This window comes from Citrus clementina, unplaced genomic scaffold, assembly GCF_000493195.1.
Source record: "Citrus clementina cultivar Clemenules unplaced genomic scaffold, Citrus_clementina_v1.0 scaffold_2, whole genome shotgun sequence".
NCBI lineage: Eukaryota > Viridiplantae > Streptophyta > Magnoliopsida > Sapindales > Rutaceae > Citrus > Citrus x clementina.
In genome coordinates this window covers 31,796,600-31,810,897 of record NW_006262688.1, presented here as the reverse complement: position 1 = coordinate 31,810,897, position 14,298 = coordinate 31,796,600, and the positions used below count along the sequence as shown (strand labels likewise).

Sequence of the window (14,298 nt, the reverse complement as noted above, 5' to 3'; positions counted from 1 at the left end):
TTTAGCCAAACTCTGTCGACAACCACGTGAGCAAAATGATTGTGTACAAATTTTCTTATTATTAATTCCCAGTCAGGATACAGTGTTCAAACCAAACCTCAATTACTAAGTCACTAATTGTAGTGATCGAACACTTATTGGCCAAGATCGCGGCAGAAAGGGCTATATAAGTACAAGGCGAATAATAGCTCGTACACATATTTGTATTTATCTCGAGCTAGTTCAATACATAAAATTGAATTTTTTTTTTTTTTGAATGGAGCAAAAATAAAAACTAATTTGGGTTTAGATCAATCAAAAATTTCCCAGTGAGCTGTGGACGGGGGAGGATCAAAGGTCTCCCATTTGGTTGTGACAACCACAGGCTGTACTTTTACGTTTGCTATCTTCAGTACATCAAGAGTTTCAACGCACTTCTGCACTCTCTTACCCTGAAAGATAACCATTAAAATCATAATTAGAAATGCATTGCATTAAAAATTTAAAATTGCAAATCAAACTGGTACTATTTTGCAAGACTGGACATCGAACCAAATGGTGATAATACACCCTAAGTGCATCTTGTACGCCGAATATACCTGCAATTTTTTCTGAGCAGAAGCATCTCCCTCTGCAGAAATGCTGTCTAGCTTGATTGCTTGTCGCATGAGCATCTCAATCAATGTTGTGATTTGAACTTCTGGTACCTTAACGCCATTTGAGATGGACTTTTCAATGGCAGAAACCTGTTATAAAGAGCAAAAGGAAAATGATGCTAATATCAAGAATCATATGGCATGTAAAGAAGACAGAAAAGCAGATTAAGGGACAACAAGACTCAAGAATATATTGCCTGGCAATATATAATCTAATAACAATATAATGAATTTCAAAATTAAGAGACTATGAAGAGACTATGGGTCCCTTTTCTAAACCGGAAAATAAAAAATAAAAATAAAAAAGACCATGGGATCCACTAATCCAGCACCGTTGATCTGCATATTCCAGAAGACAGATAATGGTCCCGCGAAATTAAAATTACCCCATTAAAGAAGCTCCCAAAGATTAATTACACCTGAGAACCAGTGGAGCTTTCTGCTCTCACTGCTTAATTAAAAACTTGCTAAGCCCCACACGACGGCAACTGGGCGATCTAGATTCTACAGCCAATGATGACATAGAACCCGTCTGGACGTCAACGTCAATGACTTGATGTAACACCCACATCAAAGCCAGCTGTTTGATCATCATAGCGGTAGAACTGTCACCCACATTTGACTCTACCCTATCCAACGGCTGATACTCATTCACTCTACATTAAGCTTCTATGACTTCAGTAAAAGTTATTGTACTTACTTTTTCACTATATATCTCATCTCACGTGAACGGTATACATATGGGATACGCACTGTTTGCTGTTTATGTGAGGGGATTGTAGGACAGGAATTACCTATAAATAAACAAGTGTTTTTTTTAATTAATTAATTTGAGCTCCTTTCCCTGCATTTGAACTTTTACACCATCAATTAGCTTTTTTCTATCCAGTACACAATATGTAATTTCGAAAAGAATAGCCAAACAATTAAAAATATAAAATGAGAATTAATGAGACGTGCAAACCTGCTCAACCAGCTTATCAACCTCCATGGACACGTTCGAAATTGCGCGATGAGCGCTTTGGATCTTAGCATTTCGGCGCATCTCAATGAATCTTCTTTCAATGCTTGCCGGGTCCTCCGTTAGGATGACTTTTGATCGGTCTTTGACCCCGCACATGTCCAAATACTCCCCATTTTCTCGCTCTTTCCCTCGATAAATCAGTACTTGGTCACCTGCCTGTAACCCTGTCTCTCCCGTTAACACCTTCTTTACCTCTCCTGTTAGTCAATCCATCACAAAATCACCCGCTTTATTCTCAAAATTACAATGCACTCTCTCGCTAGCTACTTCATATTTTAATGGGGGACACCGCCTCATGTAACGCATGACAAATCTGGTAACTATTTTCTATCCAAAACTACTGGGTTGTTATTTAAAATAATTATAGATAAAAATTTGAGGTTTATTTGCAAAATTTAAAGTTAATTTAAACATGTGGATAATGAGAAATTAAAAGATGAAAAGCAGATCTAAAAAGGACCATGCAACGCCACGTACTAGTAGTAATGGAAGAAAACCTGCCGAATTTACGTTTTTTTTCTCTAGCGTTATGCGAATTTACTACCATCATTACACGTCATAATTACTTTTCCTCCATTTTCTAACCTGCCAAACAGAAAAAAGAAAGACAAACTAAGATCCAACTGCCGTACCAAAAGTTGCCCGAGAATTCACCGAGATCTCCTTCCGGAGCGCGCCAAAAGCAATCCTAAGCCGTAAGTTCGGGGGTGGAACATCGGTTTTTTCGCTTCTCTTTTGCACCAACATGCCACCGGGTCTCAGCTCACAATCAATCTCGTCTTCTATTGATGTAGACGACGTCGTCGTGGAGCTCTCATGCATTTTACCACGCGCATTGGACTTTCGCTTAATCATATTTCTTCGCGTATAATTTTCAAATACAATCTCGCACTTCTCCGGGAGAAAACACCGTTCGAATATTTTCTCGGGAAAGTGACGGAAAATATCTTAATACCTGAATATGATGCACTTGGTTCTATATTTTTGCTGCCGACACAAACCGAGTGTTATCGTGCTATAGGGGTTTTTATATGACTTGTTGATGTTTTCGCGTAAAGGACATGAGAAAAATGACAGGAAGATATTTAAGCCAATAGGAGTTGCGCTACGTGTAAGGACTGTCAGATTGTTTGTAGTGACAGCTAAGCGCCGTGGTTGCCGACAGGTTAAGGAAGCAAGCATCCAAGAGAAGTGAAAAGAGAGGCCAGTCTGCTTTTTGTGTTGTGTTACACGGCGACACGTGGATGTCTTTTATTGGCTGCAATTTGCTTGTGATTGGTCTTTGGGATTTGGTAGCAATCACTGTTAGTATTAGTTGTTAATGTTAGCTATAACGGACAAAACTACGTTACAGATTCTGTAAGGTACAGACTGCAGCATCAGCCGTTGGATGTGGTTGGATGTGGAGTGAGAAACTAAACAAACGAAAATCGGATGGTGGGATGACGGGAGATGTTTGTTACAGAATCTGTAACATAGACAGGTCCTAGCTATAACTAGATTGTGAGCATTCCTTAAAGAAAGAAAAATACTCGATTATGAAAGACTAATCCAAATTTTCCTATATTTTCAAAATTTTAATCGAATTTAGATATATCGAATTACTAAACAAAAATTAATTACTTTATTTGCATTGTATCGTACGCTAACTTGAAAAATAAGAATAAAGACGATGTTGTCTTAATGGGAAAATAGGATAATAATTATTACACATCAAGGAGTTTAAAAAAAGGCTGACTAATACTATTTTGGCATCTCTTTTGATCAAATGAAATTTGTGATCATAAATTGTTGTATCTACAAATATCTTTAAAAATATTGAATTGAATAGGCAGTTAAGACCTCTAAAATTAGCATGTTTAATAGTAAGACTGCGTGACTTTTAATTTGGTCAAAATTAATGGCATTTTTGAGTGAGGATTATGAACCTTTTTATTTATAACTTAACTTTTTATCTAAATTTTATGCCATTGACGCTTATTACAAAATAAGAATGGAACTTAGTTAAACAATATTTTATAACTAGATGTGAAAAAAAAAACCATTAAATAAATAAATAACTAATTTTGTTATTATTATCATTTCATCGTGTTCTCTTGAAGATAATAAAACATATTTCTAATTTACCATTCACAAGTCCTCTTCAAACAAAGAAAAGTTGAAAGGTAAGCTAAATAAAAAAGTTGAAAGTGACGTTAGTATATGATCCACAAGAAAAGTGAAAACTATGTGTTGTATCTAGCCATATACATTTGAATATGTAGACTTGCATTGGGTTATGTTGCTCCATTGAACCAAATCGTTCATAGATGCATAAATTAATAAATTTAAATGTTATTCATACAATTTTGGACGTATATAATTAGATTGAGTCTAATCTTGTATAAATATGATCGGAAATGTCTGGATGAGATCATATTTTAAGACAATATTTTGAGGGGAAAAAAAAAACAAAATTGTTAGGGACATTACAACTTGGACTGCCCACCTTGGGCATGTCAATTTAGGACATTAATAACAATATTTTGGATTAGTCATTGTATGACAACCTTGCATTTGGAGTGCCTCCCTTATAAGTAAAGCGGATATATGTCCCATTCTTTGGGAGAGGCTACATCTGCATCCAAAGTAGGAGCTAATAACTAATGAGGATTTGATTGGCCGGAGCCGAAAGCTAATTTATTTTGGTGCCCACCGCCCACAGCCCACACTTGGGCCGTGGACTACAATGCTACCATTGTCCATTGAAATAGACACGGACCATTTACAGCTGCGCTTGTCTCCAATGTAGGCCCTGAATGTAGAAGGTTGCCCAATTCACCCACTCCAAATTTCTGTCTTTTTCGTTTCAATAATTTTTTTTTTCAATGGCGATTGGTTGATGACAGGAATGTCGGTGGGGAGGGAATGAAAAGGGGTCGGCATTCTTCTATTCATCTATGATATTTTGTTTATATTCTTGTAACTTCTAAATTTGCTTGAGAAAAGAAAAGGATATAAGGATCCTTGAATAAAAAAGGAGGATTCTTGAGAATATCCAAATCCTGAATAATTGATTTTTTAAATTTGATTTAATCATACTAAAGTATAAGATATAAGATCATATTACCACATAAAAGCGTTAAAATAAACTGAAGTAATTAAAATCATTTTCATCAAACTAAGTTCGTGTCATCAAAATTACAAGATAATCTATGAAATTAAGTAAAAGTAAAGGTTGAACAAATCCATAAAAATAACATGGTATACATTAGCCATTATTTATATTATTTTTATAAATATTATGATATTTATTATTTATATTTATATTGTTACAATTTAAATTTTAAATGTAATTTACTAACATTTTATAGGAAATAAAATAAAAATACAAAATAAATAGAGAAGAGATTAGGATTCCACCAAATCTTCTTCCACTTCTCGAATAAGATACTAGGTGCTAAATTATCTTTATACCTTCTTCAAATAAGAAATTAGATATAAAATTTTTCTCGCATCTTTTCCAAATGAGTAAAATCTCATAGGGCTCTCATCCCCATGTAAATTCTAATTAAAATTTTTTAATTGAATAATAAATTATATAATTAAAAATATACAATAAGTTATAATTATAATTGGTACCAAAAAAATATAGCTACTTACACCATGCCATGTGTCAAGAAAATATTGTAAAAACACACGATGAAATGTTTTAATATTACTTTAGCCCCGATTTAAGAAACTACGATACATGACAATACAAAAATCACATGACCTTATATTCAGTTCAAAAAAATCACTAATCCAATCTAAAGCATCAACAAAAAACGGTATGTGATTACTAATAGGATCATGAGTAGAATGCTCAAATACAAACAAACAATTAACAAATCTAACGGCGTAAAATGAAAAAAAAAGGATGAACGGCAAAAATTTAATTTGGAATTAAATCTCTTGCTACGTATGTTTTCTTCGGTCTATAAATATAGGCCAAAAGAATTGAGAAATAATCTTTTAGCTATTTTCTCACTTAACTAAGAGAAATTTAGATGTTAATTCATAAAATTAATAAAACAAATGCTGATAAAAATATCGGGGTGCTTTCATGAGCACGTACTTAAGAAAATTTTGGTAGGTGCATACTTGAGTATAATTTGTGAAGATTATAAGAAACAAATAAGAAATTTCAATTTAACAACACAATCTAGTATAATTTTGTCATTTATGTTCCTTGTCAATTATGTATCTAGATTAAATATTCTAAACCCAAGGTAGAAAGTCATGTGAAATGCCTAGTGTTTTTTTTTTTTTCAAAAGAAAATGTCTCAATTGACATTTGAAAGTATTTCTCCAATAACACTTAACAAATACAAAAGGTATGCTGGTGTTTTTCCCTCCCCTTAAAAAGGTGTATTTATTAGAAAGTAATTATTAATCACCTTTTAAATAATGATTCACATACTTCTTCTTTGCAAAAATATTCATTCAAACTTCACAAAATAAAAGAAATAAATAAATAAATTCAAACTTTCAAAGATGTTAGCTATCATGCCATGTGAATGGTGGAGTAGAGGCAGCAAATAATTCCTCGTGGTGAGATAGCAGGAGCACGCAATTCAATCATGACGGGGCAGCTGAGCTGTCACTGACCGACATTTATGCTCTTATCGTTAAGTTGGCATGAATTGACAAGGCCAGCAGGTCCACATGGCGAGAATATACTGCCACGTCATACGGATGTGATACATCATATTAGGCCCCAATGGGTAATGGCTGAGATGTAGATATGAGTTGCCACGTGGCCGATCACACACTTCAATTAACTTGGAGATCTTCCCATCGCGGCCATTTTGTTTGACCATTTTTACATTCATCGTCAATTTTACTTTCACACAGTCGAATTAACACCCACCTTTTTCCCTCCCTAATCATCGTCTACGAATACAGTAATCGTCAGGTCACTTCCAACAGCCAATCTCTATCGTCCAATTCTGTGCTGCAAATCTCAACCAAAACACTCAAGGGCAATGGACCTTGGAGGCAAAAGATTTGGAACGGGTAGGATTTTGTATTATTATTATTATTATTGGGTGTTGATAATTTTTTACTGGTATTATTTATTAGATGCCTGCTTGATTTATTTCAATAGCAGAGATGATTTTGTAAAGAGTTGGAATGGGTAAGATTTTGGATTCACTGCTTATTGGAGCTTCACGTAGGGAAGAGTTTCTCGTGAGGTTTAAACACAGTGATAAATCAATTCGAGCTTTATAAACCCTTGTGGTCGTGAGATGATCATTTCGAAGGGTCTCGAGAAACCACGTGCTCAAACATTTTCGAATCAATTAATAACTGATGACTCTTTAAGCTATTACATCTTCTCCTCCTAGTTTGGATATAGTTTATATTTGAAGGCCTAACTTTTATAAATTGGACCTCCTTTGTGAATGTCGGCTTCACCGTTAATTGTTTTTAGTAGAATAGTAATGCTTCTTAAGACATGATGCTGATTTTTGTTTTACGGGATCTACCATCTTATCCAATTTTATTGTTCCTATTTTGCATTACAAAGGGATTTAATTGATTATGATTTCTATTCTTCTATCCTCCAAGCTTTTATTTTGTCCTGCATGTTTTGGTTCACTGATACTGGAGCTTCACACGGTTTAGATATAATGACATAGCGATTTCAGCTCCATCAGATCCTTCAGATTGTGAATTACTCACTTGAAGAAGTCTTGTCCTGATAAACCAACCATATTTGAATCTGTGTTTATGATCAAGCACATTCTAGAATTTTCTGTACTAGAGATGGTCCTTTAACCTTTTTGAAAGGTACTGGTTGCCCTGTGTAATTATTTTGGTTATGTTGCTGATTCTTAAGCAACCATACAAGATGGATAAGGATAATACTACACACAGAAAAAAAAGATACCACTGGAATGACTTGGGTTATTTAAGCTGTTCATAATTTGCATTTTCTGAAATTTGATCTATAATATGTTCTGGATAATTTAGCTTTGTTCCACATTTAATCATCTGTAAGTATGATTCTTTCTGTTAAGATTTTGATTCTGGTTGTTTCTTGCTATTATCAAGACTCGGAAAGTTATATTGTTTCTCTCAGGAGCAATTGTTGGTGGGCACTGCCTGTTGACTTGTTTATTGTGGGTCGTTATTTTATTTTCCATTTTTTTTTGTGAATATTGTGGGAACACCAGAATTTGGGTTTTTTCGCGGGGGAGGGGGTGGTGGTGGTGGTGCCCAGGCCGGAAGGGAGGATTAATGCATTGTGCACTGGTTTTTGAAGTTGTGAATCCAAAGTTTTAAACTGTTGTTCGTGCAAAATATCTAATTCACATTTTTGTAAAGTTTTATATTATATATTCTACATTTTAGTTGATATGTTTGTGATTTTCTGTGTATAGTTTAAATGTAAAGATTTAATGTTAAGCCAAGCTTGAACTTATCTTAATCTAACAGATATTAACCTCAATCTTTTAAATAAACATATGTAAAGAATCTGTGATAACCACAGAAAATTATTTTTGTCGTTGCTGCTAAAACTAACTTGAGTTTTAATTATTGTAATTGATTCTAAAAGCCAAAAGTTCTTGTGTTTTCTACTAAACCAAGCGTTAGTCATTTTTGTTTTCCATAAATGTTGCATTGAGTTTTGGAGCCTATACTGAAGGCATGTATGGCCCCTGGTTATCCTCAACACAGCTTGCAGTTCGGCATGCATGTCTTTGGAAATACTTTGATCCAGTAATTACCTTTTTTTTTTTTACCTCCAAGTCTAGTCTCATCATTTTGCTTGACTGAGGCCATTTCTTTAACAAATTAGGGCCTAAGGAACTTGGTGGTGCCATTGATCTCGTAAATCAGTTTAAGCTTTTGCATCACCATGAGTTCTTTTGCAAAAGAGCACTTCCTTCGTCATTATCGGAGACTCACTATCTCCGCAATGTGGTGGGAGACACGGAGATTAGGAAAGGGGAAGGGATGGAACTGGATCAGCTCTTTCAGACCTCCTCCTATGTAAGACAGAGAGATTATAGCCTGTGTCCTTTTGACTTGGAAGTACTAGGGGAAGCCTTTCGTATGAGAGATTTAACTCCCATTGACCTGCCTTCCGTAAGACATTTGCTACACATGTATTTGTCATCTTATTCTTTTCCCATATTAAGGTGTATATCTTGTTAATCCTAAACATCAGCTTTAGGTTGGCTTTGTTTCTGTCTGGTTGCTTTTTGCCTTGTAGATAACTTGAAACTTAGAATGCTGAATCTACTTGTCTTTTCTGTAAGTTTGTCTCTCCCTATTCTGGTTATGACAGGTAGAAAAGGGGATCCCTACAGCAGTAAAGCCAAACAGTTTGTCTAAAGACAAGGAAGGGCAGCCTAGAAAGCACAGAGTCAAGTATCATGGCAGGAATAAGCACCGTCACAAGTATGGAATTAGTGCTGAAAATAAGAAGAGGGGTGCACATCAATATTCTGTTTCCGAGCAGTTGAAAAATCATCTAGAAAAGGTTTGAACTTCATTAGTTATTGTATGTTTTATATTAATTTTATTTATTTTTTATTCTGTACTTTTGTAATGAGGGGAAAAGAAAAGAAAAGAAAAGGAAAAATAACACATTATTTGGGTTTCAGCCACCTGTTTATATTGCATATCTACTGTAGATCGTCCAACTTGTGCTGATTTATTGCTAGTATACAGCATAGCACATTTTGAAACTGCTTTGACGGCCTTAATAGTCATTGTCATGGCTTCTATGTCCATTCAGAAGAGGAAGCATGATGGGAGAGGAGATCTTTCTGTTATCCACCAGAACAATGGCCAGATAACAGAAAAATTGTTGGAATTGTTAGTTCTTTTCCTCTCTCTCCTGCTTGATTACTTGGTGGAGGTTACTATTCTTAATTAAACATTTATTATCTTTAGGCTGATTACTTTTTCTTTTAATTTCTCTTAGCATCAAAGTTTCAAGAAATTGGGATGTTGATTGTTGAATCTGAAGGTAGCAGGCTGAAGATGTCAACTTGGGTTTAGTTAGATAGGTAAAATATCTGCTCTTGAAAATCTGGAGACTTGGATACCTCGAGTTTATTTTGAATAATAATGGATCTTTTATAAGACATGAAAATATGAGTATAGTTTCTTCATGTTCTTGACTCAGCCAAAGTGAAATCCACTGTACTTGATGGACCAAGAAAAACCAATTTCAAGGTGTATAACTTTTAAGCTCGAGATTGAATGTGTTTCTGGTTTTCATTACTAGAGTTTTGTTGCTTTTTCCACTTAGGCAGACAGATGCTCTGTTTTGTTTTAGGTGCTCTCAGAATAGTGAGGCCTATCTATTAACTTTTTTTATTTGTGCATATAAAATGTTTTTGGAAAGAAATAAAATATAAAACAGTTAATAGAAAGGGAGCAACATAATGTGGTCATTTTTCCGTCGTTATTGCACACTGATGCAGAGAGAGATGGTAATGGTTATATCGGCTCAGGTTTATCATTACCAAATTTTCACTTAGAAAAAAATTAAATTATCAAATCCACCCGCAGCGAATGTAAATAATTACCAACTCATTCGTAACTCAGTGGGTTTTTCTGTGGATTCTCACATTTAAGATTATAGATTATAAAAAAATAGTTTTAATAACATATAAAAATTTAAATTATATAATTTAAAATATAAATTTATAACAGTTGCTTAACAAATTAGCATAAAATATTTAGTTCTAGATTTTATAAATGTAAATAAGAAATTAAAATTTCATTATTAGGATAAATATATAAAATATATCAATCTAACACAAAATGTTTTTGTTATAGGCAAATTATCATAACTAAGATCAATACCTTGATCCATCTTTTAATCAATATACAAATATCACCAACAATGTTAACAAGTAAATTTTGAACAACTACTGTCAACAATTAATTAAATATATAAAACACTTAGCTTTATTGAGCAAGAATTAGGTTCAAGTCATTAAAGGAAAATAAAAAAAATTAATCAAATTAAAATAAAATATAGAAATATAAAATTTGTACATATTAAAATTTTAGAAATTAGAAAAATTAGGCCATGAGTAACAACTTTAACTTTTATATATTTATGATTAATTTTTTTAATTAATATACAAATATTGCCAACAATGTTAATAAGTAAATTTTGAACAACGACTGTCAATAATTAATTAAACATATAAAACACTTAACTTTATTGAGCAAGTATTAGGTTTGAGTCATTAAAGGAAAATAAAAAAATTAATTAAAATAAAATAAAATATAGAAATATAAAACTTAAAAAATATAAAATTTGTACATATTAAAATTTTAAAAATTAGAAAAATTAGGTCACGAGTAACAACTTTAGTTTTCATATATTTATGATTAATTTTTTTTATGTAATTTTTATGGTCAAAATTAAAAAAAATATTGGTTGGTGGGTACCTGCAAACCCACCCACAACTTGCATGGGTTTAAATATGAATATCAAATATGTCCGCAACTTGTAAAATTGCTCGTAACTGATGGGTTTACGCAGGTGTGTTTAGGAAGATTTGTAGGTTTGCAAATAATTTTGCCAGGTGCAGCTTTGAGTGCATTACAACTGTTGGCTTTCTTGAAGTTGTTACATTTTGATTCATATTTTGGTTTTTAGCTTTTGTTTCTAGAGTTTTGGTGATGGGTTGGCAAAATTTGTTGTTTCTCTTTGGGGAAAAATTTGTTCTTACAATCTCAGCATGCAGAGAGGTAGTGCAATGGGCTAGTTAGGTCGGTCTCTTGATTCTTATTAATTTTTATTTAAAACAATTGTTCTATTATAATTAAAGAAAAGTGGCTCACTTTATATATCTGAATTAATGTCTTTTATTGATTGGTCTCACGTTCATTTCTCGTATATTCCTTGCTATATGCATGTTTTAACTAATCATAATAATATGTATACACACTTCATCACACTTCACAAGTAATGAATGAATAAGACCAATCACACAAGTTTTTCGATATGAAGTTCTCTTTTAATCTAGTTAATATTCCAAGTAGCAGAAGGAAAAAAAATTCTGAAACTAACGAAACTAGTAATTTGAAATTATATAGTCGTTTGAATTTAATAATTATCAGGAGAAAATAAATTTTTTTTTTGTCGAAAGGAAGGAAAAAAGAAATTGAATCAATTCATATTTAAGATATATTTATTAATTTTTGAACGATAGCATGAAGCCTTGATGGTTGATAATCGGTCGGACTCGAATAATGAAGAAGATTCCGATAAGAGTAAATTTTTCTACCAAATAATATCAACGTTGGAGACTTAAGATGTAGCTAGTATGCCATCTAATTTTTCTTGAACCACCTTCCAAGCGGCAATCACATGCCTGTCCTCCGTCAAGGTGGCGCCCACAGCAAAACGTATAAAGTAGATTCCGGCGACCATTCCATGACTGACATACAGCTGCCCAGATGCATTTATCGACTCCAGTAACTTTCGATTGAGTTCATTGGCACCTTCATTGGCCTTTCCATTGCCCAAACCTGAAGCTGAAGGCAGTACCCTGAAACACACCACAGCAAAGTTTCTCGGAGCTACAATTTCAAACCTGTTATCACCGCCCACAAGCTCTTGAAATAGCTGGGCCATTCCGACATGGGAACGTAGGAAGTTCCTTAGATTAGCCACGCCAAAGCTTCTCAGCACGAGCCACAGTTTCAATGCACGAAACCTTCTGCTTAGTGAAATTTGCCAATCTTTGTAGTCGACCACTTGCTTTGAATCACTTGCCTTGTTTCTCAGAAACTCTGGGTTTGTGGAGAGGGCTTTTATGAGAGCATTTGGGTTCTTCACCCACATGCAACAACAATCTAAAGTTGTGAAGAACCATTTATGTGCATTCAGACTAAACGAGTCCGCACTTTCAATGCCATCAATAAAATGGCGAAACTCCGGGCAAATACAGGCGCTTCCAGCGTATGCCGCATCCACATGAATCCATATGCTGTATCTTTTTGCTATGTCACAGAGCGGCCCTAGTGGATCCACAGTGGTTATTGCAGTTGTGCCAACCGTGGCACAAAGAAATAGTGGGATCAGCCCAGATTGTATATCCAAGTCGATTGCTGCTTGGAGCGACTCTGGGGTTAGCGTAAATGATGATGACTTTGTTGTCTTGATAGCACGGAAATTCTTCGGATCGATTCCAGCTATTTGTGCAGCCTTTTGGAGTGCACTATGAGTTTGATCAGATCCATAGACAACAAGTCTGGATATGTTTTCTCTTCCAATTTCGTTCAGAATTTGATCTCTTGCGGCAGCTAGTGTGCACAAAATGGCCTCACAGGTTGTCCCTTGAATCACACCACCACCAGTTCCCGAAAACAGGAAAGATTTCGGAAGCTTGAGCATCTCTCCAAGCCAATCCATGACTATATTCTCCAGCTCGGTTGCAGCTGGTGATGACATCCAATTAAATCCCACAACATTAAAGCCACTGCTGAGCATTTCTCCAAGAAACCCTGCGATGCTGCCACTTGAAGGAAAGTAGGCAAAGTAATATGGGCTTTGCCAATGCGTTATTCCAGGGACAATGTGTTGTTGCACATCCTGGAGGATTGTTTCAATGGGTTCAGGATTATAAGGGGCAGATTCTGGCAAGCGTTTTTGAAGGTAACCCGGTTCAACTTGGCTTAAAACCGGGTACTTCTCAACATCTCTGTAATAATCAGCAATGAAGTCTATGATCATGTGGCCTTGCCTTCTGAATTCTTCCGAATCCATAGGGTTATTGAATGACGCAGAGTTGGTTTTGAGTTCATGATCGGAGTTAAGGCTGCCCATTTGGAGATGAAATTAAGGTGGCTGGTAGATTGATTGTATAGATGCTATCTAGGTTTCAGCTAAGGCAAGAACACAGAAAGCAAATTGGAACTTTGAATATATATAGAAGGCGATAGCCGTTAGGGCACGATCCTAAAGATTAGGTGGGTACGTAGCGATTGATCATAAAAAATACAAACTGCCGAAATTGACACTCTTTTATTTTGGAATTGTGCGTATTTTTCAACATTATTTAGATCTTAATTAATGAGACGGTTGTCAGCTAGAGCCAGCCATCATGATTCATGCGTTTCCTGATATCTTCTAACCCTAGATTAAAAATTATGCCATAGTTAATTATTGTAATTAAGAAAATCTAAGTGATCATCATACTTACACAATGCTTACTTGCTTATTCATAAACGACTGACTCTTAAAAACATGTTTATTAGTTCATGTGTAATATCAAATAGCATTTGATCTGATCTTCCTCAATTTTATTGGACATTTTTTTTAGATTTAAAAAAGTTGATTTAATTATAAATAAAATAAAAAATTAGTTTGATCATCAACATCAAAATTCAAAACTCAGTCATAGGCACTTATTTAACAAGAAGAGATGAGGAGAGACAAAAAAAGAGGACATGATCTTTGTCCATTAATGGGAGCTCCATGTTGACAGAAGGATTATTGACAATTTACAATAATTATTACTATAACTAAAATATCCTCAAACCGTAACCTTCTAGACTCGTTTGGATGGAATACAATTGTACAAATGATGGGATTGGATAATTTTAGGGTAAAACTATCTTAATACAGTGTTT

The 14,298-nt window shown here is 34.4% G+C and overlaps 3 protein-coding genes across 7 annotated transcripts; 1 reads left to right on the top strand and 2 right to left on the bottom strand.

Annotated features, from left to right (window-relative positions):
• Positions 1-45: 45 nt before the first annotated feature.
• On the bottom strand, positions 46-2,730 carry LOC18052314 (BAG family molecular chaperone regulator 1). The gene is made up of 4 exons (XM_006448920.2): positions 2,292-2,730; positions 1,600-1,856; positions 579-725; positions 46-431 (listed from the first exon to the last, which is right to left on the bottom strand). Exons 1-4 carry the CDS (start codon positions 2,512-2,514, stop codon positions 291-293), a joined length of 768 nt encoding a protein of 255 aa, XP_006448983.1. The 5' UTR covers positions 2,515-2,730; the 3' UTR covers positions 46-290.
• Positions 2,731-6,444: 3,714 nt separating this feature from the next.
• LOC18052312 (probable mediator of RNA polymerase II transcription subunit 19b) lies at positions 6,445-9,862 on the top strand. 5 transcript variants are annotated; one of them, XR_002907102.1, is made up of 5 exons: positions 6,445-6,696; positions 8,486-8,775; positions 8,978-9,172; positions 9,364-9,510; positions 9,620-9,639. XR_002907102.1 is itself a non-coding variant. In XM_024190582.1 (5 exons), exons 1-5 carry the CDS (start codon positions 6,666-6,668, stop codon positions 9,647-9,649), a joined length of 603 nt encoding a protein of 200 aa, XP_024046350.1. In that variant the 5' UTR covers positions 6,445-6,665; the 3' UTR covers positions 9,650-9,862. The 5 variants fall into 5 exon arrangements, 3 of the variants coding, with proteins under 3 accessions (XP_024046350.1, XP_006448980.2, XP_024046351.1); XR_002907101.1 differs by having other exon boundaries at positions 9,297-9,510; XM_024190582.1 differs by having other exon boundaries at positions 9,431-9,487; positions 9,620-9,862.
• A 2,012-nt stretch (positions 9,863-11,874) lies between these two features.
• LOC18052311 (tyrosine decarboxylase 1) lies at positions 11,875-13,658 on the bottom strand. Its single transcript, XM_006448916.2, has one exon. It carries the CDS (start codon positions 13,490-13,492, stop codon positions 11,972-11,974), a length of 1,521 nt encoding a protein of 506 aa, XP_006448979.1. The 5' UTR covers positions 13,493-13,658; the 3' UTR covers positions 11,875-11,971.
• Positions 13,659-14,298: the final 640 nt, after the last annotated feature.

What these genes read in the sequence shown, in the direction of transcription:
- LOC18052311 (XM_006448916.2), bottom strand. Translation starts at nt 13,492, where the DNA reads ATGGGCAGCCTTAACTCCGATCATGAACTCAAAACCAACTCTGCGTCA.
- LOC18052314 (XM_006448920.2), bottom strand. Translation starts at nt 2,514, where the DNA reads ATGATTAAGCGAAAGTCCAATGCGCGTGGTAAAATGCATGAGAGCTCC. An exon ending in GAATTCTCGGGCAACTTTTG is followed by an intron (nt 1,857 to 2,291) that starts GTACGGCAGTTG and finishes ATTGACTAACAG; the next exon opens with GAGAGGTAAAGAAGGTGTTA. An exon ending in CTGCTCAGAAAAAATTGCAG is followed by an intron (nt 432 to 578) that starts GTATATTCGGCG and finishes GTTATCTTTCAG; the next exon opens with GGTAAGAGAGTGCAGAAGTG.
- LOC18052312 (XM_006448917.2), top strand. Translation starts at nt 6,666, where the DNA reads ATGGACCTTGGAGGCAAAAGATTTGGAACGG. An exon ending in CTCCCATTGACCTGCCTTCC is followed by an intron (nt 8,776 to 8,977) that starts GTAAGACATTTG and finishes TGGTTATGACAG; the next exon opens with GTAGAAAAGGGGATCCCTAC. An exon ending in TGAAAAATCATCTAGAAAAG is followed by an intron (nt 9,173 to 9,430) that starts GTTTGAACTTCA and finishes ATGTCCATTCAG; the next exon opens with AAGAGGAAGCATGATGGGAG.